General features: G+C 26.5%; 1 protein-coding gene across 5 annotated transcripts in view; it reads right to left on the reverse strand.

The window, feature by feature from the left end:
• Positions 1-26892, reverse strand: part of LOC122502037 — a 78751-nt gene that overhangs the window by 44373 nt on the left and 7486 nt on the right. For all 5 annotated transcript variants that reach the window (XM_043611891.1, XM_043611893.1, XM_043611892.1 and 2 more), the window contains exons 2-5: positions 26306-26674; positions 13348-13509; positions 7133-7697; positions 1990-4341 (exon numbers count right to left, since the gene is read on the reverse strand). In XM_043611891.1, coding sequence (XP_043467826.1) covers positions 1990-4341; positions 7133-7697; positions 13348-13509; positions 26306-26513 — 3287 coding nt within the window. In that variant the 5' untranslated portion in view covers positions 26514-26674. The remainder of the gene's footprint in view (positions 1-1989; positions 4342-7132; positions 7698-13347; positions 13510-26305; positions 26675-26892) is intronic.

A 26892-nucleotide genomic window follows, 5' to 3' on the forward strand; every position in this document is an offset into this window, starting at 1 on the left:
AACATCAAACTGCAATTGTATAAAGCGTAACAATATATCAAAATTTTAAAAACAGTATTTCGAAAACAATATTTAAAAACAATATTTAATTAAAAAACAAAAATTAAAGACAATATTAAAAAAAACAAAATTTAAAAAATAATATTTAAAAATAACTTAAAGTTAAATAAATAAAAAAATAATAAAGTGATAGAAAATTTCAGTTCGATAAAAATAAAAAAACAAAATAAAACTTTCAATACGTTTGTTAAGTTCCAACTAAAACAAATATTAAACTTTTTCAATGATCCAGTTTTTGAACGTTCAGATAAACGAAATATTTTTTATTAAAAGTATTTTTATAAGTTGCTTATAAATTACTATAAAAATATAAAAATTGAAATAATAAAAAGTTAAGTCAATAAAAATTTTAAAATATAAAATTTATAAACTTTATAATATTAATTTTGTTTACAATGATGCAAAATTATTGTAATAAAAATTAAATTTGAAGAAAAAATAAATAAATTTCGTTCCCTTGAACGTTCAGAAAACATTAGAAAAATATGTTCAAATCAAGGACAATATTTTTAGTACGACTGTTAAATAAAATTGTTAAAAAAATCAAATTTAAACGTTAATTTGTTGTAAAATTAATTTTCAAATAGGTCAGCAAAGTTTAATTTACATTTTTTTGGTAAATTTAATTTACATTATATTTTTCACAAAAATCTAGTAATTTTTGTTAATATTTTTACTTTCGTGAAGTTTACAACGTTTATTAATCAACAATTTAGAGGAGAAAATATTTTTCTAAGCAATTTTGAATAAACTTCTGTATAAAAGACATTTTTACAAAGTTTTTTAAACCACCATTTTTAAAAGAAACACTTTTAAACAGAAAACTTTATTATTTTCCTTGTGGAAAACATAAATTTCATTTAAACTTTTATTACAAACGTTGTAAATTTCACTCACGTGTATTTACACAGAAAAAAAATTTCTTTCATTTAAATGTTCAAAACTTTAGGGAAATGGGAAAATATTCTTTTAAATTTTTAAATAATAAAAAGTAACAGATAAAAAATAGAAAATAATACAAAATAATAGATAAAAAATAGTAAATAATAAAAAATGAAAGATAAAAAATAGAAAATAATAAAAAATAAAACAGAAAAAATTTAAAATAATAAAAAAAGAAAAGATAAAAAATAGAAAATAATAAAAACTAAAACAGAAAAAATTGAAAACATTAAAACAACAAACGATAAAAAATAGAAAACAATTAAAAATAAGAAGATAAGAAGTAGAGAATAAAAAACAAAATAATAAATAAAAATAAATCCTATTTCAAGTTAAAAATTTTTAAAAAGTAAAAAAGCGAAATATTGACTAGATTTTCAGCGTGAAAATAACTATACGAGAAGACCACGAGTTTACCATGGCAGTGTATATCGATGAAAAGCCGGCAATATCAAAAATGTTTACATCCGTTCTCATGTTGGTAGCTACGTCAAGTAAACAATAAACACAAGAAGATTGATAAATTGGCGAGAAAAGCTAATTTTCCCCTCAACTCTCATCAAACACTAAAAAGGGGGCAAAAGATACCCACCAAGATCTCTCTACACACGTGCAATGAAAACAAACCGAAGCACCGAAGCCCGTTAAAGTCTAATAATTCAAGAGCAAAAACAAATCCCCCTAGAAGGATATTTTATAACAATCCTAAATAATTTTCCAATACGAAAAATTTCGTTAACATCAAAAAGAAGATTTTCTTTGATTTTTTCAATGAAGAATTTTTTCTATGAAAACTTTTTTTTAAATGAAGAATTTTTTCTATGAGAACTATTTTTTTAAATGAATAATTTTTTCTATGAGAAATTTTTTTTTCTCAATGAAGAATTTTTTCTATGAGAACTTTTCTTTTTTCTTTGAAAAGAAAAACTGACCTTTCCGTGTTAGTAGGCTTTTCGTGTTAGACACATAAGATTGTGGAATGTTTACCTGACACTGGACGTGTTAAAATCTGACGATCTATTGAATGCATCAGTCTGTTGCCTCCTGAGTTCTTCTTCTCTCTTCTCCTCCTCAGTGGGATGAAGCGGAATGATAATATAATCCGGTTCCAATTTCCGCTTTTGAATTTCCTCCGGTCTTACAGTCACACGATTCACTTGTTGAATTTGTTCACTTTTTTTCTGCACCTCAGAACGCGGCACTTTTGAACGACCACTAAATCGTAATTTTGAAAATCTCTGAAGAAAACCACCGAGGCCGCCTTTTTTTCTCTCCGGTGTCACCACTGTCACTGTCACGTCGCTTTTCGTCGACGACGCTCCAGCGAGACGTTTCGCCACAGTCGACATCTCGCTCAACACTGGCCTCTTCTCCTGATCAACGTTGTTGTCGTCTTCGTCGTTGTCACGAACTCTGCCTTCATTTCTATCAACCGCTACGACCACTGCTGGATTACCACCACTACTATGCCGGCTTTCCAGAGCTCGAGGTGGGGATGAAACGAAAGCGTGGTCACTATCACCCCGCTCACAATTCTTAGCCCCTTCTTCTTTTTCTTCCGTTTCTTTCTCACATTGCCACAATCGTTCTCCAGATCCTTCCGTAATTCTCTGATCTCTGTCAATTCGAATCTCATCCACATCGCCTTGACTCTCTCTTCTTGTTCTGTCACTTTTTTTCCTAATGATTTCTCGTCGGAAAGCTTCTTTTCTCGTCGGTGGGGTTTCAACGTGCACGAGTACATCTTGCTCCAAACATTGAATGGGTTTATTTTCCAAGCAGGGATAATCTACCTCGTCGTCTAGTCGACATCTAATATCCTCCTCAAAACTACCGTCTTCTCCATAGACTGAAAATAGATCCGAGTTTTTTTTTATCTGTGTAAAAAGGGACTCGTCCTGCGTTATGGAGTTCTTTGATTCATCTGCCTCTTCACAGGCGTTCATACGTTGAAATGATTTTGACTGAAGTGCTCTTATATAGTCACACTGTTGAGCAAGTTCATAGCTCGCATTATTGAGAACTCGACGACCGGAATTCGAGCGTCTTGGTGAATTTGTGGGATGCTCGTCTTCGTCCTCCATACACGATGGCATGGGCCTGAGATTTTTTTCATTAACTTCGTATTGTTGAGCGAGTTCATAGCTCGCATTATTTTTCACTCGTCTTGGCCTCTGTTTACTTGAGGCGAGTCTTTGCACTGTTTCCATTGCGGCAATGACTTCGCTTGTGTTACCAGCGGCAGTGGCTTCCTTGACTTCGCGCTTAAACTGTTTTATGGCCTCGTCAACAACGGCGTCGACGTCGTTTTCCATAGCCATCGCAATCTCAAGTACATTCTCGATTCTGTCCTGTGTCTTCACTGTCGATGTCACTGGCTTGTCTTCCAATGGAAGATCCTCCTCCTCACAATTTGGAGTTTCGTTGTATGACAAAATTTGCTTCTCGACCGATTGTGGATCCTGTGTTCTCACCGATGATTTTTTCCCATCCTCGGACTTTGAATTCACTTCATTCACTTTATTCGCTTTATTCATTTTATTCCCTTCATTCACTTTATTTATTTCATTTACTTTATTTCCTTCATTCACTTTAGTTCCTTCATTTACTTTATATCCTTCATTCACTTTATTTTCTTCCTCTTTGAATTTTTCACTCTCCTTCTTCTTCGGATTGATTTTTTTACTTCCGCTATTTCTCGCCTCCTCGTCAATTGCGATAACGTCCGCCATTTTTGTCTCTTGCTTCTCGGAGGACTTTATGACATTGCTGGAGGAAGAAGAAGAAGTTCCGCAAAGATTTAAATCCACGGGTACACTTGTGACGCGGGTGTAATTTTCGAAAACTGTCGTCTTCGACGAACCAAAAGGTGAATAGTTGCCGAGATTATCGTTGTAAGCGGACTCCGAGGAGCTGCAAGGCAGACTGGGAGCGCTTTGAGATTTATCCGTGAATCTAAAATTAAAACTTGACTTCTTGCTCCACCCTGGTTGGTGCTGCTGCTGTTGCTGCTGCTGCTGATGATGATGATGCTGGCTAGCCACCATATTGTTACGTCCAGCGGCCATATTAGTGGTTATATTTAGCCGACTGCTTTGGCCAGATTTTAAACCAAGAAATGTGTCTTCCTCCGTCTCGAGACCAATTTCACGAAGATCAATTGTATTGCGATAGTCGAGGGAAGTCGCGTAATTTGTGCTGGAGTCGCCAAACACTGTTGCTCGAAAACCGTCCTCGAAACGATCCAAATCCGATTGCTGAGGCACTTCAAGGATCTCGTCCTCGTCGAGGTCCTCCTGATCCTCCTCGTATTCGTCGTACTCGTCGTACCAAAAACCTCTGTCAAGGATTCAAAAGAAAATTGTTACACAAAATTCTCCATCAAAAAGGATAAGAATTACAAATATATTTAAAAAAGTAGTGTCAAATAATTTAATTAATATTCCTGAATTTTAATATCAAATAATTTAATTAATATTCCTGAATTTTAATCTAATTATATATTTTTTTAGAGATTTTCGCACTAAATCTAAAAAAGTTAAGATTTTTTTTTTAATATTAGTATTTTTTTTTAAAGAGATTTTCGTGCTAACTCTAAAAAAGTTAATTTTTTTAAACGATGAAATACTAATTTATTTTTCATTTATACAAAAAAACTAAAATAGTCATCATCAACATCAAAAGTATTAATACTATCTATTTTTTGAAGTTAATTTTCAAAGTGATTGTAACCACAGTTCTAGGAAAATATTTTACGTGAGAATGCAAGTTACGATAAATAGAAAGGAAGTGTCTTTAAATTCCATTGTTCTTCAAGTAATGAGTTTCTAGAAATTAATTATCATCCGTACGTGTGCATTTGACAAATTCTAAAAATAATTATTCTTTACAAAAAACAAAAATTTTCACAAAAGAAAATTTTACCAAAAAATTTTTACTAAAAGATTGATACAAAAAATTTGTTACAAAAAGATTGACAACAAATAAAAATAGTTACAAAAAGATTGATACGAATAAAAATTGTTACTAAAAGTAAAAAAAAAATTTTACGAAAAGATTGAAACAAATAAAAATTGTTATAAAAAAATTGATACAAAAATAAATTGTTACTAAAAGTAAAAAAAAAATGTTTACGAAAAGACTGAAACAAATAAAAATTTATTCAAAAACAAATTGTTACAAAAAGCAAAAAAATTTACGAAAAGACTGAAACAAATAGAAATTGTTACAAAAAAATTGTTATACAAAAACAAATTGTTACAAAAAGCAAAAAAAAAAAATTGTCAAAAAAGATATTGTAACAAAAAATCGTAACAAAAAATTGAAATATAAAATTCTTGAAAAAATTTTATAGCGAAAAAATTCTTATCAAAAATATTTACTAATTTCTTTTATTTGATTTTTAAGTACCTGACTTTTCCTACGATCTGTGAGCAGCTATGAAATATTTTATCAGGAAATAGAATAAAAAATAGAGATAAAATAATAAAAATTGGCAGAGAATTCCCGGAAATTTGGTGGCGAAAAATTGCGGTGGAAAATAAATAAAAAGAATAATTAGCCGATCATTATAGATTACAAAGTGGTTGTCTGCCTTAGAAATAAAACCTTCAGCAACATCAGGGTCAAGATTGACACTTACAGGCCAAGAAAAGTGTAGGTCACGAGGCAATAGATACGTTTGGACGATAGACAGTGCCAACAGTCTAACTGCATTCGAGGTTTAAGGTCAGCAGACAAGGGACCTTCTGTCTCGCGAACGAGATTCTCTTTTCTATATACAAATCCAATCAAGTTACGATTTATTCGCATTTAATCAGATCCAATGTTTGAAAATTCCAATATTTCATAGTTAATCTAACTGATCTAAATTAAACATTAAAATTCTATTGTTAATTTCCCGATAGAATTATGTGTAAGGATTGTAATATTCTGTTTATAATTAATTTTTTTTGTGTTTTAAAGTAAAAACATTTTTTACTTGAGATGTAAAGGACAAAAATAGGAAAACATTTTTCCAAAAATGAATAGAATAGAGAACAGATTTTCATTAGGAATAATGGACAAACGTAATTGCTTCTATTACTTTTCACGTTCACGGAAATGAGGTGCTCCAGGCGGATACAAGCTATAGAACTCAAGGCAGGGCTGCAAGTAGAATTCAAACAACCTGCACTTCTCATTGACAGTAAAATTCACTATTCATTAAATTTGTTTTTTAAATTATTCACTCTGGTCCTTAATTTCAAGAATTTTATCTATTTCATAAAATTGTTTATTAAATAACTAATTTTTTTTTAAGTCTATTTCTCTATTTATTTTTTACTCTCTTCCCGTTTGCGTAGGAAATAAACAAACAAAAAATTTCAAAATGAAAATTTTCGAATGAATGATTCACTTTTGACTATAGAAATAACTAAATGTCACAATATTTGTTTGAATGAAATTAAAGAAATAACTAGATTGTGGGAATAAAAATTAAAGTAAAAAAATTATGAACAGTAAAAAATATTATGTAAGAAATTATAAACTATTAATTAGAAAAATGCAAAACAAGAGAAATCTTTAAAAAAGCAATAAAATTTTAAAACAGCACACACTGATTATGTATTTTTATTTAAAGTCTTGAGCTTTGAAAAAGAATCGTAAAAGAATCTAAAAAGTAATCTAAAATTTACATAAATTTTCTAATTAGTAAATATTATTTCCTACTTGTAAAAATGTACAAATAATTGTAAAAATGTGTGAAAAAAGTATTTCTAATTTTAAAAATGAAAATTCGATAATAAATATTCAAAAGACAAGAAAAAAAGGCAAAAAGTACTTAAAAATTTCAGAAATGAAAATTCCACGATCAATTCCCAAAAGAAGAAAAAATTGTCAAAAAAATTCGTTTTACTAGCAAAAGCAAAAGAGAAAATTTGAAAAAAGAATAAAGTTTAAAAATTGCCGCCCTGCATTGACCTCTGGAGCAGTCGCGCTTCCCTCCGTGAACTCTCATTGACCCAGTTTGACCCAGTGTTGCCAAAACAAACCGACGATAATTCACCAAATATTCTAGTGACTAACAAATTCTACACACATATAAATGTAAACACACAGGAAGATGGATATATAGAAAAAAACATACCTCCTGCCCCCGTTGCTCCTGCGTGTCCGAGATAAATCGCTGTTCCTCTTCGAGAAAAGAGGTGCGAAACCATTGGACACAATTTCCTGTCCCACGTCACGATCCTTTTGGCAAGTGTCGAGACTTTCGAAGCTGCGATAGGGTCTGATACGTGGGAGACAATCACCCGGTGGACCCGGGAAACCGTTGGGCACCACCCTCTCGTAATCTTCGAGGCTGTCGGGCGATGTGTTGTTCTCCAGTCTCGAAGCGTTGGATCGATTGGCGTACTCGAGGGAGTCGAAACTGTAGCAGGACGGCGAGAATGTGGCGCAGGTCCTCTCGAGCGATTCAAATTGGAGAAGAGAGCTTGCTCTCGAGGATCCCGATGATCTTGATGATCGTGGCGAGGTGGGAAATTCCTCGCCGAATGTCGTCGATTCCTCGAATCTGTCATGATGTAATTGTTGTTGGTGTTGTTGTTGATGATGATGATGATGGTGATGATGGTCAGTACCGTTTCTACGTCTTCTTTTCTTTGGTACCACCGAATTGCACTCACTTCCACTGCCGTCCAATTTCTCCTCTGCTTTCGATGACACACCGAGAAAAAAAAGAAGAACATTAAATATTATTTAGTAATTTTATTATTATTTATCAAAAATAATTTTTTAAATACCTAATAATAATATTTTATCAAAAAAGAAAAAAAAGAACGTTAAATATCATTTAGTAATTTTATTATTATTTAACTATCACTTATTTTAATCACTTCCTCTTGGTGGAAAATTAGTACATTTTTATTAAAATTACAAGAAAGAAAAATCAAACTATTTCCTAAATAAAAAAGAATTTTAGCAGTTGCAGTTCTTTTCTGTTTTCTCTATTGTCTAATTTAATAAACGAGATAACGCCGAGACCTAATTGACTATCTGCTACTAAATTGTTTCTCATTCACAAATCTACTACTATAGCCTTCATCAAATTTTCACCATCCCCTCTGGAGGGGGACTTAATTTCTGCTGGTACCCTGTTGAGCAGAATTTACAAATATATTCAATCTTCTTGATCAATTCAGAATTGTAATTAGCTTAAAAATAAGAAAAAGATCGATAATTTCAACTTGCAGACTTCGCACTCGATAATTAATTTTCAAAAAGTAGCAAAAAGTAACTTCCAAACAAAAAAAAAAAAGTAGTAAAAATGTAACTATCGAAAAAATTAAAATTCTCTTACTTTTGTACGAAAGGACATGTCCCGTTTATAATGATAAATAAATAAATAAATTTTTAGAAAATTCCAGTGGAAATTAAAATTTAATTTCCACGTCGTATAATATATATTATATCTTCAAATTTCTAATTGAATTTCTATTGAAGAGAAAAAATGGAGATCAGGAAAAAATTAGACATTATCAAAAATTATAAAAATTCGAAAAAACGAATTTCTTAAAATTCAACATTTTTTCTTCCTTTTACGGCATTTAGATTCATTATTTTTGTGCTTTTTAAAAATACTTTACTTATTTAATAGTCTTGACTCTTTAGTAAAAAATCTAAAATTATCGAAAATTATCAAAAATTCAAAAAACCGAATTTCTTAAAATTCAACATTTTTTCTTTTCTTTTATGGCATTTAGCTTCATTATTTTTGTGCTTTTTAAAAATACTTTACTTATTCAATAGTCTCGACTCTTTGGTAATAAATCTGAAATTATCGAAAATTATCCAAAATTCAAAAAACCGAATTTCTTAAAATTCAACATTTTTTCTTTTCTTTTATGGCATTTAGCTTCATTATTTTTGTGCTCTTGGAAAATACTTTACTTATTTAATAGTCTCGACTCTTTGGTAAAAAATCTAAAATTATCGAAAATTATCCAAAATTCAAAAAACCGAATTTCTTAAAATTCAACATTTTTTCTTCTCTTTTACGGCATTTGGATGTATTATTTTTGTGCTCTTGAAAAATACTTTACTTATTCAATAGTCTCGACTCTTTGGTAAAAAATCTAAAATTATCGAAAATTATCAAAAATTCAAAAAACCGAATTCCTTAAAATTTAACATTTTTTCTTCTTTTTTACGGCATTTGGATTCATTATTTTTGTGCTCTTAAAAAATACTTTACTTATTTAATAGTCTCGACTCTTTGGTAAAAAATCTAAAATTATCGAAAATTATCAAAAATTCAAAAATCCGAATTTCTTAAAATTCAACATTTTTTCTTTTCTTTTATGGCATTTAGCTTCATTATTTTTGTGCTCTTCAAAAATACTTTACTTATTTGATAGTCTTCACTCTTTGGTAAAAAATCTAAAATTATCGAAAATTATCAAAAATTCAAAAAACCGAATTTCTTAAAATTCAACATTTTCTCTTCTCTTTTATGGCATTTAATAAATTTAATGAATTTTATCAATTTTTTGTTTAAATAATTGAATTTTTTTGTGAAATTTTATATGAAAATATTAGATATTAAAAATAATTGAAATTTGAATATTTTTTGAAAATAATTGAATTGTTTTAAAGAATTTTATTACAATTTTTTGATTTCTAGTATTAGCGAATTTAAAGTATAGGAAATTCTCAAAAAAAAAAACAGAAAAACAGAAAAAGCTTTTAGTGGCTGAAATCTAAAAAAGTACCCAAATAGGAGCACAACATAAAAAAAGTAGTAAATAGTAGGTTTTACTAGCTGAGTGCGAATCCTGAACTTGAAAAGAAGAAAAAGGAAACTATTTTCAAAGAAATAATTTTCTTTGTACCAATAATCAATCGAAAGAGAAAAAATATGTAAAAACGGTGAAAATTATTCACCGAGATGATAAACAGAAGGAAGAAAGATGGACGAGAGAGAGTTGAGAACAAGGTAAACATTGAGGAGAATGTGAGGGTGTGTCACGTGTTACGAGTGCGATTGTGTGCTCTCTCAACTTCAACTGACTTCAACAATCACGAAGCCGACGAGAGTACGTATAATTCCATAAGCTCAACTTCCGGTTGAATGAACCGACTTCCTGGAGTCGAATATGGGTGGGGGAAAAAAAAGAGGGGTAAGAACTAAACGACCCCCTCATTGGTTATCCAAGGAAGACCCACTTCATCAGCTGCTCTTGTTTTTTGCACAGAGAATATAACTTTCTACCTAGTTTCTATAATGCTTCACGGAACGCGATTATAATAAATAAAAAGAAATATTTTCAATTTCTGATTTTTATAATTACATTTTTTTTAATGTAGCAGGACTTTTTTACCTCCCATATTGAGGGGGAGAGCGGGAAAGATGTAAATTTAATCTCAAAGACTTGAGATAAGCTGAAAAATTCTTTATATTGTCAAATATTTGCACAGACAAATATTGTTTTAAACACAGAGTTTAATCTGTTGACATTCCCGGTAAATTTCAGGTAGCATTAAAGGTGATCTAATTTTATCGCGCACTGACAAAAGATTACGTCCTGCTTTTAACTGCACGCGCGTAAACCACGAGACTTCGTTTAACAATAAATTAAAATTTGGCACCAATAAAGTCAACATTTTAAGGATAATTATTTACTTCCGAATTTAATTTATTGGGGGAAAAATAATCCCTTGTCTCCACTAAATAGAAATAGAAAATATTTTTAGTTATTCTATAAGAATAGATTCCTTTTTAATAGTAATTACAATAATTGTCAAATAAGGAAAATTTAAATTTAATTTAAGGGTAATTATTTATCTCTCGGGGCTATTTCGCACGCTTAAGTCTTGGTTTATTTGTCGCGGGTATAAATATTACTCAACGAGACAAGATGCTTGAATTTCGCAAAAGAAACTAGTATATAGCTAAACTATGATTGCATAAAAAGAAAGGGATTGGTACATTCGACAAGCTTTGGTACATGAGAGTTAAAGGATTATAAATTGGTTCGTCATTGCTGTAAAATTGATTTTATATTATTATTCCGTCATGTCTTAATAGAGCGATAAATTTTGCCAGTGACTATGAAATTGAGAGAGGAGTGTTATTAACAAGGTAAAAAAATACCTCAAGAAACTATAAAGTTTAAAACGAGCATTGACCGCAGTAAATATGTAATAATACAATTGTTTTTTCTCCTCTCGTCCCTTTTCGAAAAGGTGAAAAATTAATTTTCACAAAAATATTTATCAATCTATACCTCTTTCTAAAAAATACATTCATAACGATAATTATAAATTTAATAAATTAAAAATAATTAAAATTAATTACTTAATTTAACCAATAAACCAAATAATTAAAACTAATTAAAATAATATAATTATCGTTATTAATAAATTAACATAAATTAAATTTACATCCCAAAATCACATGAAGTAGTATTCTTAATCTATTTTTAAATTTCAAGTTTCAATTGTTAGTCTAATTACGGACATTTTTAAGTCACATTTTAAATGAAACATATTTTCCACGTTTCTATTCATTGCTGACTTCTAAAAATAACTTTATAAAAATGGAACGTGAGACATTTTTTACGAGAAGATAAAAATATAATTTATGGAAACTACCTTGAATTTGTGAAAAATCATCAGTTTTTAAAATAAATTTCACACAAATACAAGAGTCTCAATTTTCTTTTTTAAAAATACACTATCTCTTCTATTTAAAAGAAAAAAATATTTCATAATGTAAAAACAAAAGATAATGAAATACTATTCTTAAAGTAAAATGAGTTGTCAAATAAGTTTTAAAGTAATTTAAAAAAAATTTGCAAAACCATTATCGAAGTTAAAAATAATTACTATCTATACTTTTTTATCTTCAGAAAATTGTATTTTTATTTTTGAGAAAAACGAAATAAAAACAATGTTAATTTAAAAAAGAAATAAATTTTCGGAGATTAAGAAACGAAAAGCAAAAGTAAAATAAGAAATGGAAAAATAGGAAAAAACAAGAAAATATTTTAAAAATTTTTCTAAAGTTCCGAACGTTCAAATAAAAGAAATTTATTTTGTTTGAAATATTTTTTAAAAACTTAGTAAATAAAACGAAAAATAGAGGAAATTTAATATTTTTACTTAGTTCAGAATTTAATTTTTAAACGAAGACTTTTATTTAATAAAATAGAAATTAAATGAAGTAGCAAAAATATTTTCGTTCATTTGAACGTTCGAAACATTAGGAATATTTTTGAAAAATATTTAAAAATATTTAATAAGTATTTTAAAAACTATTTAAAAATGATTCACAAGTTTTGAACGTTCAAATGGACGAAATTTATTTTGTTTGGAATATTTTTATAAACTTAGTAAATGAAACGAAAAATATTGGAAATTGAATATTCTTACTTAGTTCAGAATTTATTTTTTAATATGAAGACTTTTTCTTTTAATAAAATAGGAATATTTTTGATTGCAAATATTTTCATAAATTGCTGAATGCAATAAAAATTAAAAACTTAATTTTACATTTGAGAAACTTAATTGTTAATTTTTTTTGTTGTGACGCAAAATTATTGTAGTAATAAATTTCAATTTCAAGAATAAATAAGTAAATTTCGTTTGTTTAAACTTTCGGAACTTTAGGATCATATTTAAAAAGAGTGAAAAATAGTAAAAAATATTTTTTAAAAATACTAAAAAGTAGAAAAAAATATTTTTTTTAAATTATCAAAAATAGTCAAAAATATTTTTAAAAAATAGTAAAAAAAAATAACTTGAATTATAAAATAAAGTAAATAAAAATTATAAAATTAGAAATAAATGTAAATCGACAATATCAACAGATCAAAGTAATAAAAGTAAAAAAAAATCGAAACAAAAATAAAAATAAATAAAAAATGATAAAAAAAGAAAAGAAAAATATTGAAATAAAAAAAAAATAATTTAAATATGAAAAATAGTAAATAAAAAAAGAATACTCTTTCATTATCTCTTGAGTGTAGGCAACCCTTCTTGCACTGACGTAAAGTCGGTTAGGAAGATCCCTAAGAACTGAACAATAAATAAATTACATTTAACACAAAATTTCTCGCCTAAACTCAACTTATTTTCTTTTGCTTTTGTATTCAATATATTTGATTCCTATTCAATATTATAATACCTCTTTTATAGTTAAGTATTAAAAAATACCGTAAATTTTAAGACTCGTTTAGAAAAACTCCAAGTTTTCTTTTTTTAGTTCTTTTTGAAAATAAATTCGACAAGAGGAAATTTTTAGGCAAAGTTCAGAATATTAAAAAGAAAAAGTTAAATTTCCAGTTATTCTTCAATTACCTGCTGCTCTCTGGTTGGCTTTTATATGAATTACGCTCTCCGTTTCCGAATCAGAACCCAACCAGTAGGTGGTGCCACTACGATCAGAATCGCTTTGTAAATCATCAGAAGTTTCCTCGAGAATTGTTTCCAGAAAATCAACTTGCTGCACCAGCACCGTATCTGTAATTAAAAAATAATCAATTAGATAAAAATTTCAATTAAAAAAAAAACTAATTTAAAAATTAAGTTCGGAAAAAAAATATTTCTTTAGAAATATTTTTTTTCTGAACTTAATTTCTAAATTAGTTTTTTGAAAATATATTCACATTTACAAGGCAATGTTTCGTATATTTTTGTTTTTATTATATTTTTATTTCTTACAATAATATTATAATAATAAAAATAATAAAAATACAAATAAAAAAATAATAATAAAATTTTAAATAATAAAAATACAAGTAAAAAAATAATAATAAATAATAATTTTATAGTAATAAGTGTCAATTCATCATTTTCTATTCCTATTTTGACTTCCACTGCTTTTCTACTTTTCTATTACTCTGCAGGGAAATTAAATGAATTCTTATGCAATATATCATTGTCACCACTGCACATATCATGGTTTTAATCATGTGTCATATACAGTGAAATTATGGAATCGAGAGAAGCAGGAAGTTGACCATGTCTTTGAAAATTAATCAAGCATGTTCGACCTCCTGTAATAAAATATCATGGTTAATCGGATTTTATTTGTATGAGTCAAGTCTACATGCAACATAATACGAACTGGGGCACATTAATGAACTGCAATCGCGATAAATGCCAACGTCTGATGTGAAAGGCCTTCTAATCTAGAATTTTGTCGGCGAAAGTGAAACATATTGTCCAGAATAAAAGAGGCAACTCACAAGATTCTCATCTTCAGCCAGGCTCAACGTCAATTTCACTTAAAAAGAAAAAAAAATACTCCCCTCTTGACAATTCAAAAAGAATTGTTCCCCTCTTTAAATATAATTATCATCAACCTTCAATTACACTCTTAAACTTCTTCCTCTTTTTTTTCGCTAATAACAATCTTTTTCTCCTATTGTTTAACAAATTTCCTGCTTTATTCTATTATTATTATTTTTGAAAACCGACAATTAAAAATTAAGAATAAAATACGAAGTAATAAGATTGATAAGAAAAAATATTTCCTGGAGATCAAATGATATTTAAATAAAAAAGAATGTTTCTTTGGTTTAAAGGAAAAATATTTTTCTACTTAGTTCCACTTGGGGAAAAAAAATGGAGACATTCACCACTCTCTTGTTCATCGCTGTTCTATATTCTTTCATTACAGAGTAGACGCATACGTAATGCCTACATCCATAACGGAACCTTATTCTGTCCTTATTTGCCCATCCGGTACAAAAATCTACATTTTAAATAATTTACTCGAGAACAAACTTCCGCGAAAATTACCAAATTAAAAAATTTATATTCCGTTCGAAGAGAAAAAGCAAAAAAAAATTAATTATTCAAAACAAGTAAATATCTAAATTATACCTAATTATGCCTATAATCTATTATCTAATTATCTTTAGCAAAAAAAAAAATTATTATATTAAAATATGAACATTAATTATAAAACCAATTTTTTCAATCGTAAAATTTAGTTAAATAATTATACTAATTCGTGTAAATTTTTTTTACATAATTAATCCCTCAGTTTACTTAAAAACGAAACAAGAATTGAACCGATTCGACTGAGATCTATATTTAAATATTAAATAATATTTCTCTTTCCGCGAAATAATTAGCACTTCGTTGTCGATATACATATTTTTTTTTACAAAAAATATAATCTACGCAAGTCAGCAAATTGTTGGAATTTTTTTTTCCAACAATAGTCAATGAGTATGTGAGTAAGTGGATAGTAAAATATCTGGTTTCTGTTGTCGGGTGTGTTATGAGTCAACATTAAAATATCAGCACCAAAGTCTTTCACGTACATTTATATATATACAAGTTCTGCAAAAACTGCAAAAAACAAAAATACATAAATTACCTTTTAATTAATAATTGAAAACGTATAGATTGAAAATTAAAAAATTTTTTTCCAAGGGTAAATTAAAAACAAAAGGAAAAAAAAATGACAAAATATATAGGAATTTCTAAACTACCATCTTGGTCGCAACTCTCATGATCGTGGAAGTTAATTTACTCAACTGGCTAATCATTCGTGGAACGTAACTCTTCGAGAATCATCCGGAAATCATCGATTTCTTCGAGACAAGTAAAACTGTAATTAAATACCAAAACGAGTTTCTTTTTTTTTTCTTTTGAATTTACGGAAATTTGTTATTGATTAAAATTATTATACACGATTTTCTACATGCGACGACCGATATTATTTATCGAGAAACATTGAAATGTTGTCGTGGGGAGGATTTCGTCCGATTTTTAATTTACTCGAATCTTCTTATTCGAATTCTTCTAATTAATATTTTTATTATTACTATTTTTATTTAATTATTATCCTTGTTATTAAAATTATTATAATTACTACAGTTCCATTTTTTATTTTATTGACAATTGCTTTTAATTTTCAAAAAAAAAAATATTTAAGAGAATAAAAACAATGAACAAAACTTAGAATGAGAAATAAAAAATTCATTCACAAGACTTTAGTGAATATGAATTAATTGCCTCGTTTCCTGTTACTTGTTTCTAAGACTTTAATATATGGTTCAGTGACCAGTTATCATAGTCGTTTAGACGAAAAAAAAACTTGAATGAATATCCCTTTTTTAATACAAGTAAAATCAATTTCAAAATTTAATCTACATGGAGAATAAAAATAAAATAAAACAATATTTTTCGAGAATTTTTCAAACACACGGTTTTATCGTACACAAACTCTATTGTTTAAAACTTTCCCTATCAAGTAATAAGAGGTAATGCTATAAGAGTTCATTATAATAATGAACACATTGCCGGATGTTGCGTAGCATGAAAAAAAAGAAAGAAATACCTTTATGTGCCCTAAAAACAATTAAATAAAAATATTTATTTCAGTATTGCATGCTTCAATGTTTTCATTTTTAACAATAGATCAAATTTAATGATACAAAAATAATAATTTTATTGATAAGTATATTTGACTTCATAATTATAATAATAACAATAATAATTATTTAAAAAAATAAATTTCTTTCCAATTATAGTAATAATTATTATTTTCATTATGAAATAAATAAATAAATAATTATATTATTAAGTATAATAATTATTATTTTAAATTATTATTTTATTCTATAAAAAAATAAAAAACGAAGTTAAAAACTTGAAATAATAAAGAAAAAAAAGCGAAGAATAAGAAAATATTGGAAATAATACAAAAAATAAAATAAAGTGAAGAGTATTTTCACTTGTGCGTGATAAAATTTTCTCCTACTATCAGTTAAAGATTCTTCAATGTATTTATAACTGCAGTATAATTACAACTGCAATGACAATTTTGTCTTTAATGGAAAGTCACATTTTATTCTCTTTAATGGTTCAAGGCTGTTTGGAGCCCTACCCTCTGAACAAACAATTTTCATGTCTAATAATTGGTCAGTATTAGATAAATCGCGTAGCTAATTTTAACTTTCTTCCCAGGAATTATCTAATAACTCAAGAAAAAACCTCAATTCTTTTAATCAACTCCTGAAAATATTTGTTTGAATAATATTTCAAGCTACCTATTAAGTAAATTAATATTGAAAAATTTATAAGCAACAATATAAAAATAATAAAAATCAGTAAATTCTCTCAATTATTTAATAATAGTTATAATTATTTGCTTTTCGTTAAAACCATTTTTTGGATTATTTTGTAATAAACTAAGAAATTAATTTGTAAAAAAAATACAGGTGTAATAAATGAATAAATTAATTTGTAGGTTTGAAACTTTAGGAAGAATTCAATTATTTTTATAAATATTATAGTAAAATTCTTTGCAGGTATTCAAGAATTTTCAATTCAATTTTAATGAAATTTCACGAAAAGATTGAATTATTTTTTTAATTTTTAATAAAATTTTTCGAAAGAATTTAATTATTTTCTAAAATTTTAATAAATTCTTCGAATAATAATTGAATTTTTAATTATAATTATTAACAGACACGATTATTTTAAAAAGATGCAAACATTCTTTGTTTAAATAAAATAATTTCAAAATTTTCAATTAAAATTATTAAAAAAAACATTTTTTTTAAAAAAACTTGAAAAAATTCTTCAAAAGAATTTAATTATTTACAAAAATTCTAATAAAATTGTTTAAAAGAATTTAATTTTCTATCAATAATTTTAATACGATGTAATAGTAAAATTATTCATTACAATTATTAACAAAATCGATTATAATAAAAAAACTAATTAAATTTTTTGAAAGAATTCAATAATATTATTAAAACCTTCGATATTATTTATTCTTCGAAAGAATTCAATTATATATTTTCAAAATTTTGAATTAAAATTATTAAAGAAACTTTAATTCTTTTAAAAAAAATTCAATGAAATTCTTCAAAAGAATTTTAAAAATTTTAATAGAATTCTTCTCAAGAATCAAATTATTTTTATAAATAATAAAATTCTTCTAAATAATTCAATTATTTTAAAATATTTTGATAAAATTCTTTGCAATGATTCAATTATTTTGCAAATAATAAAATCCTTCGAAGATATTCAATTATTTTTTAATTTTTAGATAATATTCTTTGCAATAATTCAATTATTTTCATAAATAATAAAATTCTTCTAAGGAATTCAATTATTTAAAATTTTTCGATAAAATTCTTTGCAGAATTCAATTATTTTCATAAATAATAATATTCATCACAAGAATTCAATTATTTTCAAATATTTTGATAAAATTTTTTCCAATAATTCACTGATTTTTAATAAATTAATTTTAAAATTAAAAAAAGAAAAGAAAAATTATTTTAAAAGTAAGGAAACAAAAAACTATTCTTAGAGACTAATTTTTTCTGCTCAGAATCTTGAAGAGTTTTTCATAAAATACATCAATGTGTTCTCAACATTCTCATGCACAGTGTTACCTATAGAATCAAGCTAATATGGTAATGTGCTCTAATCTTTCTAAGGTTAACCAGTTCGTGAGAAATATGTATCCATAGTAATGAGCATGTACACCTGCCTAAGAATGTATATTTCAAATGTATTATAACACCCGAACGTGTTAATTTTACTTTAAGAGAAAAAAAAACCGTGTACTCAAGCATCGAATTAACATTTATCGATTGATAACCAGAAATCAAATATCCCAAGTATATATCTACTCTATACACTGGATTGTAGATTTTATTACATCTGTCCATAAAGAACCGTTAAGAGATAAATCCACAGAAAAATAAATATATAAAAAGCACCTTCTAATTTCAAAACTAACACTTTTTCAAACACTCCAAAAAGAAATATTTTCATTACTGAAACAATCCCAAGCTGCCTGTAAAACAATATTAATGTTCTACTTCGGGGAAAAAAATATTACACGAGAAAGAAAAAATTTTGCACTAGAGAAATACAATTTTCACGATGGATAAAAAATTGCATACGACTCTCAGTTTACTTTCATTAAATTAATAATTCCGAATGGGTAGGTATACATAATACATTCATTCAATGATGCACTCAATTTATATATTCGCGCAAATTAGATCTCAGTTAATGTACGTATTTTTATTATGATATAGACTTATCGTCAGCGGATAAAAAAAAAATAAAATACGCGTGGAAAATACCATCGAATAACGAGTTGCCACTCGGTTCACTTTAGATGATTACTGCTCGTGTCAGGATAACAAAAGAACTTAGAAATCGATTTCGATTATTAATTTCATAAATTAAAAGTAGAAGAAGCAGAAGAGTAAATTAAATTTAAAAATAAAAAAAGATAAAATAAAGAAGAGGAATTTCAGGTCTCGGATCAATTTTAAAGCGCAAAAAAATTGCTTTAGTCGATTAAAAATACAAAAATAGTCCAAAAAAAGTCATTTACTTTACTCAATGTCAGCAAAAAAATTTAATTTTGTATTTCTCTGAACATTCACTAATTTCTAAATTTAAATAATCAAACCTTCAATAATTTTTTTTAATTGCACTCAATTTAAAATAAATAAATAAATAAAAATAATATTTCAAAACTTGGTATTTATTTTTTAACAAGAATTGAGTTTTTCTTAAATTTCAATTTCAAACTCTATGAAATTGAATTATTTTTAACAATTACAAATTGTAATTCTTCCATAATTTAATTATTTTCTAGAGAATTTTTAACTAAATTTCTTCTCTAAATCAATTATTTATATACAAAAATTTAATTTTTATAACAGATTTTTTAAATTATATTTCATTAAAAAGTTTCAAATAATCAACAATTGGTAAAATTTTTTGAAAGAAGTTTTGGAAAATATAAAAAAATAATTAAAATAATAAAATTAATAATTAAGTTTTAATGTCAATATTTTTTGTAGATATTTAAATTTTTGGAAATGAAAATATTGTAAACAATTGAATTTTAAAAAATTATAATGTAAACAAATGTAAAAATTACTTTTCTTAAAAATATTCTAATACAAATTTTTGAACCTAATTTTCCTTAATTTTGATATTTGAATTTTTATTTGAACATTTTTCATTTCAATTTTGAAGAATTCAATTATTTTCAAAGTTTGCAAACTAAAGTTCTTCAAAAATTTTATTTTCAAAAAGTTTAATGAAATATTAAGCAAAAATAAATTATTTTCAATAAAATTTTGCAAAATTTCATTAATTTAAGAACTTTTTAATTTTTATACATATTTCGAAAATCTTATTATCTTAAAAAAATTATTCAAAAATAATTTTGGGCAAAGTTTTGACTGTAGTTATTTTTTACGCCATAAAAATCGAAATAAGATGCAATTTATACCAAAAATGTGGTATTTTCTTTGCAATATTCGGAAATAAATTCGAAAAAGTCGCATTTTTTGAAAACAAGTGGAAAAAAGTCCAAAAAGTAATAATATTCGAGGCCTGGGAATTTTAAATTTAAGAAAAGAAAATTCAAAAAAGAAGAAGAAAAACCCTTTTCAAATTAATTTCGTTTTCTTCTTTGAAAAACTGGTAAAACTAAAAATTGTAATATACATCCAGTAATTGTATTTTTTTCGTTATTTTTTTTCATGATTTCTAGTGTAGTGACCGCAGGCAGCGTTTGTAATGAAAAGGGGCAACATGCGAGAAGCAACAGGTGTTTTCCACCTTTATGTGCAACGCCAGCTACAACACGTTGGCGCTCATGCAAAACGAATTGTATTACAGATTGCAAGAAGAGTCTAACTTGAATCTTGAGAGTTTGGCCTCGCATTAAACCAATCGCATGCCAACGTCTCTCGAAGGTCGTAGTTCCACTGGATTCACGTTGTACACAGAAAATATTCTTTTTTTTCTCCATTCTCAAAGTGCATACACATATTTCTCTTCACACAAAAAAATTGTTTGCATTCCAAACAGAAATCACTCAAGTCACGCCTCGAACTACAATGTATACAGCATTATTATTCTCCACCCCTCCTGGGAATAAATTCATAAATTGTGATTAAACATTTTAATTATTAAAAATAAAAAAATATTAAAAATATTATTAAAAATATTGAAAATATTATTAAAAATATTGAAAATATTATTAAAAATATTGAAAATATTATTAAAAATATTAAAAATATTATTAAAAATATTAATGAAATTTGAATAAAGTATTTGAATAAAATTAAGTAAAGTTTCCAAATATTTGAATGCATATGGAAAAATAATAAAAAAGTTGACGAATATTTTTATTGCAATTTAATGTCTATTTCTTTTTATACTTTCGAGTTGTCTCACAATATATCTGATTAAATTAGGCCATTTGCTCTTGATGCATTAATTATTTAGGAGCAATTTGCATACGGAATCGATTTCTGAAACATTTATTTTGCATAACGTGGAGTTAATTTTCGTCAAAGAACCGTCAATCAGCCGAGGTGTAAAATTTATGTACTCCTTTAGTTTAATGAATTTAAAAAGAAGGAAGTTATGCACACTTTACAGTTAATTCGATTTCGACGTATAGAATTTTTATTAATATCATTACCCACTCGAGCCAGTATATTAATTACCATATACTTTTCTCCAACTGCACATATTTTACCAATAATTTTCCTTCGAAACTATTTTCCAAGACTTTTTTCAAGACTATTTTTTAAGACTTTTTAAATCAAGGGCAACTTTATATAAATGTATCCTATTTAACATCTGGATCAATATCGAAAACAAGGACAATTTTGGAAAATGGCCAAATAGCCAAGTAAAGATTTAATCAATAACTCCACTATTTGGCAAAAATTCTTTCACTTATTTGTCCCTTCGCTTTCTCTGTAAATTTGTCTTAAATTTTCGGGAAAAAAATTCAATATTTAAATTTGAGAGAATTTGAGGGGAAAAAAAAAGAAAAGTTATTTTAATGCTATCTTCTCGATTACGCTCTATATACGCGTTTCGATTTGTATCATTACCGGTGCATTTTCCATAGTTAGAAAATCATGTGGTTTTGCATATAGATCGTATGTTAATGCTGTTAATATCTAGGCTACTTTCCATCAAATCAAGTTTGCGTGTCAAGGCAATGTTAATGAAAATCTACCACCGAAGAAGAAGCAGCCGCAGCAAATCTCACGAGATTACAAAAAGAGAGAAAAAAAGACAAGGAAGATACACAAGTCCTCGTGGGAAAACCTCTTTACTTCTAATTTCTACTTAATTCAGTTTGAATTCAAGAAAAGGGAATCAATCAATGTCCCTAATGAAAAAAAACGATTACACTCAATCTTATTGATCTTATTCGAAAATGTCCGGCTAATGCAAATTTTAAATAGCTGCACTTCTTACACTGACAGTAAAATTTTTCTTTTACAATTTTTGAATAAATTTTCGGAAATTAAATTTTTCTATTTTCGAGAATTAAATTTTTTTTTCGAAATTAAATTTCGAAAAGAAAATTTAATTCTCGAAAATCAATTCAAATAGAAATATTTTAAATCTATTTAATTTTGAAATCTATTTAATGGGAGGAAAAGAAAATGATTGGGAATTAAGAAAAATAATTCATAGCTATTGAGAAAACAAACTACTTGGTATTTAGAGATAAATTATTAATTGGATGATAATGATCAATCAAAGAGTAATTAACATTGAAATAAGAGAGTTATTATCTGCATTCGAATAAGAAAATTAAAGACCCTGAGAGATGAGCGTGAGCCAATTTATAACATGATTCGTATAAAGTTTAAAATGAAGATTTTTGAAAGTAATGTATAATTTTATAAGCAATTGTAACTACAAGAATCATGTGAAGAAGTCTTGGCGTAGATTAACTGTTAATTGACTGAAACAACTACGTCGATCTTTTACAATTTCGCTTAATTGCTGTAAACGGTCTAAATAATGTCAGACAAATACTTCGTAAACTCGTTAACGTGATTCCATAGAATTGCCTTTTTTAGAAATTAAGAAGAAGAAGAAGAAGAAGCTTGCAAGATTTTTTCCTTTGGCTGGAAAAAACATAAAATATTAAAAAGAGTCTAAAAAAATAAAATACTAAATAGAATCTAAAGAATAAAATACTAACAATAGAATCTAAAACAAAATACTAAAAAAAATACTCAAGAAAAAAATCTAAACGTTTTTAAATACTCAATCCTCGTGGAAAAAATGAGCTAAAAGGAAAAGTCGACTCTCTACAAGGAAATGGAAAACAAGACACGTTTATCTTTTTGGATGATATGGAAATTAAGGAAGGAATCTTCTATAGTCTTTGAGAAGTCTACGCCAGTGAATGCATCCGCCATTCGATCACCCTTTTCGTTATAGTTTATGTAGAAGCTTTGCATCTCTACACCACTATGAAGATTCATATCTACATGGAAGCCATCAAAAATAGAAGACGCGTGAGAGAAGAGTCTGAAGACGCAGACGAACACATACTTCCGGTCGTTAAAACTGGATTTGTCTTATCGGACTTGTTCGTGCATTCTATTCCACGTGAGAATCAACATTTGTGAAACAAATGAAAGTTTTCCTATTAAAATATTTTCTAAATACTAAAAAGTCATTTTCCTTTTTTTTCAAAGCACCTGATAGCAAAATCATCTAAAAAACAAAAGATTAATTCTTCTCTTTTAGAAAAATTCCATTTTCCAATTTGATGCAAATAATTCCTCGCTCTTTCTAACTAAATCCAATTTATTGCAAACAATCCCTCTTTTTCTAACTAAATCCAATTCTTATTGAAAAAATTCCTCTCTTTTTCTAACTAAATCCAATTTATTGAAAAAAATTCCTCTCTTTCTCTAACTAAGACCAATTTATCGAAAAATGACGAGTTGGTTTTTTTTAGAAGAAACTTGAAAAAAAACGTATTGAAAACAGGAAATGCATCGAACGACATTAAGTTCAAATTGTTACGTAGTAATCTTCTTTCCGTATAATGAGGATATTTTTGTTGTGAACAAATAAATTTTTAATCAGATATTTGCGAAAACAACTAGATATTTAGAATGTATACTTGTAATAACAATGACTATTCAAATATTTGATTGGAAACAAAATTCTCAAATTTTGAAACATTTAAATAATTATTGCAATTTATAATTAATTTTTTTCGCATACTTAATTCAAATTGTACTTGTTATAGCAGAAATAAAATTTTAAAACTTAAGAAAAAATAAATTTTAAATTTTGTAAAAGTATTTTACAATTTGGGGAGAAAATGCAAAATTTTGATATAAAAAATATTAAAATTTAAAAGGAATTACAAGAACTTTAGATTCAATTTTAGAATAATTTTAGAATCAAAATTTTAAAAAATTTAATAATTAACTAATTTACTAATTCATTATAATTATTTATTGTTTTCAAAAATTTTAATAAAATTCTTCGCAGGAATTAAATTATTTTCAATAAAATTTCAATAAAATTTCTGAAAAGAATTTTTGGTTTAAAAATGTGATTTCTAGTTTTCGCAAAAATTCAAATATTAAGAAAATTTTTTATTAAATTCTTTATGACAATTAAAATATTTTCAATTCAATTTTAATTAAATTTTTCGAATAAATGGAATTATTTTCAAAAATTTTCATAAATTTATTCGCAGAAATTCAATTATTTTGAGAAATTTTGAATAAATTATTCATTATGAGAATTGAAACATTTTCAATTCAATTTTAATTAAATTCTTCGAAAAAATTCAATGTTCGAAAATTTTAATAAATTTATTCACAGGAATTCAATTATTTTCACAAATTACAAAATTTTTCACAGAAAATTAATTATTTTAAAGAATTTTAATAAAATTCTTCGCAGAAACGAAACTTAATTATTTTGAAAAATTTGTTTATGAGAAATGGATTATTTTCATAATTAATCAAATTCTTCGCAGGGATTTAATTATTTTAAAGAATTTTAATAAAATTCTTCGCAAATATTTTATTACTTTTAAAAATTTCAATCAAATTCTGTATAAGAAAAAAATTTATTAAATACTTTGAAAAAATTTAATTATTTTCCTAAATAATAAATTTCTTTGCAAAAATTCAATTATTTTGAAAAATTTTAATTAAATTCTTTATGAGAATTAAAATATTTGCAGTACAATTTTAATTAAATTCCTCAAAAAATTCAATTTTCGAAAATTTTAATAACTTTATTCAGAGGAATTCAATTATTTTCACAAATTACAAAATTTTTTGCAAAAAATTAATTATTTTGAAGAATTTTAATAAAATTCTTCGCAGGGATTTAATTATTTTAAAGAATTTTAATAAAATGATGTATTCACAAAAACTTTATCATTTTGAAAAATTTCAAAAAATTCTTTATAAGAAAAAAATTTAATTAAATACTTTGAAAAAATTCAATTATTTTCCTAAACAATAAAATTCTTTGCAAAAATTCAATTAATTTAAAAAATTTTAATTAAATTCTTTATTAGAATAAAAATATTGTTTCCTCATACAGGAAGAATTGTATTTAATAGTATTAATATTTCTGTCAAGAATTAACTTTTTTTTTAAAGAGGTGAATTAGATTTTTCTCTAGAAATTTAATTATTTTTAAAAATGATAAATTATGTCATAAGAATTCAATTATTTTGAAAAATGATAAATTTTTTAATTAGAAATCAATTATTTCAGATTTAAAATTATAAAAGAAATATTTTTAACTAAAATCAATTTAGTTTAATTAATTTTTGGAATTTTTTAATCTTCAAAGCATTAAATTAAAATTCCATTAATTTTAAAATTCAAAACATTATTAAAAGGAAAATTTCTCAAAAAAATTAGAAAACAAACAGCAAACGAAAAATCTTTTTTTAAATTTTAGTATCTTTTATATAAAAATTTTGCTTTTTGGCATTTTGTCCCCAAATTGCAAAATACTTTTACAAAGTTTAATATTAATTTTCTTTTCGTGTATATTTCCATTTCTTTATTTTCAAATGTAAACAAAAAATTCGTTTTTTTTTGTAGAAAAATAATGAACAATTTTTCCCAAGAGCGGAGAAGAAAGTTCCCTAAATTATCATTTTCAAATCTGTCCCTTTCCTCATCCAAACATCGTCTCCTTCGTTATTTTTAGAGAAAGCTTTCTCGCTGCAGTTTGAATTCGGCAAAACGAAAAATGAAAACAATCGGCAGCATGAAAACTGCACGTATAGCCAAAGCAATGTCTAGTGAACTCAGTGCCAAGATAGTGGAGACCTATATCTTTTTTTTTTTTGCAATCTATTTCAATCTAGGCGAAAATATTTTTCTGCTTATATAAGGGGAATATAAAAGTTCGTGTGTATGTATGTTGTTAACTCGTTAAAATTAAAAAAAAAAGTACAAAAAAGAAAAAAAATACAACAAACCATTAGTGCGTAGATCCTCGTGGGTTGAATTATAACTGTTGTGATGTTGAATTTGGAATCCGTATGCCGGAAGCCAGGGGTTTGGTCCGTTCACCAAATTCATATCCGGTCCCATATCTAATGATTCTTCTTCTTCATCAATATCAAAATTCTCGTCAACATCGTCCTGACGAAATCTGATCATTGACGACGACGTCAAGTCGTTCATCTCCGTCGGGAGCACCACCACCACCTCGTGATCCTGACTTTTTTCGTTGTTGTTGTTGTTCCTCGGTCATTAACCGCTCCGTCGAACTGTGAACCCCCTTTCCGCCTTTCCTCGAGGGGCTTCATGAGCTCTTTCCTGAGGTATCCGAGGCACCCAGCCCTCTTCATCGACAGATCGACAAACCAGAACCAGACAATTTTAAATTCAAATAAAATACCTTTCACCGCGGCGAAACAATTCTAGCACATGGAATTTAAGAACAAGTGAATTTGCATACGTTCCTTTCTTTTAAACCGATCCTGAATATACAATTAGATCCCTTTCTTTTCGTTAAACAAAAAAAAAAAAGAAAAATAAATACACGTATCTTACATTTTTT

This window comes from Leptopilina heterotoma, unplaced genomic scaffold, assembly GCF_015476425.1.
Source record: "Leptopilina heterotoma isolate Lh14 unplaced genomic scaffold, ASM1547642v1 Lhet_22, whole genome shotgun sequence".
Classification (NCBI taxonomy): Eukaryota; Metazoa; Arthropoda; class Insecta; order Hymenoptera; family Figitidae; genus Leptopilina; species Leptopilina heterotoma.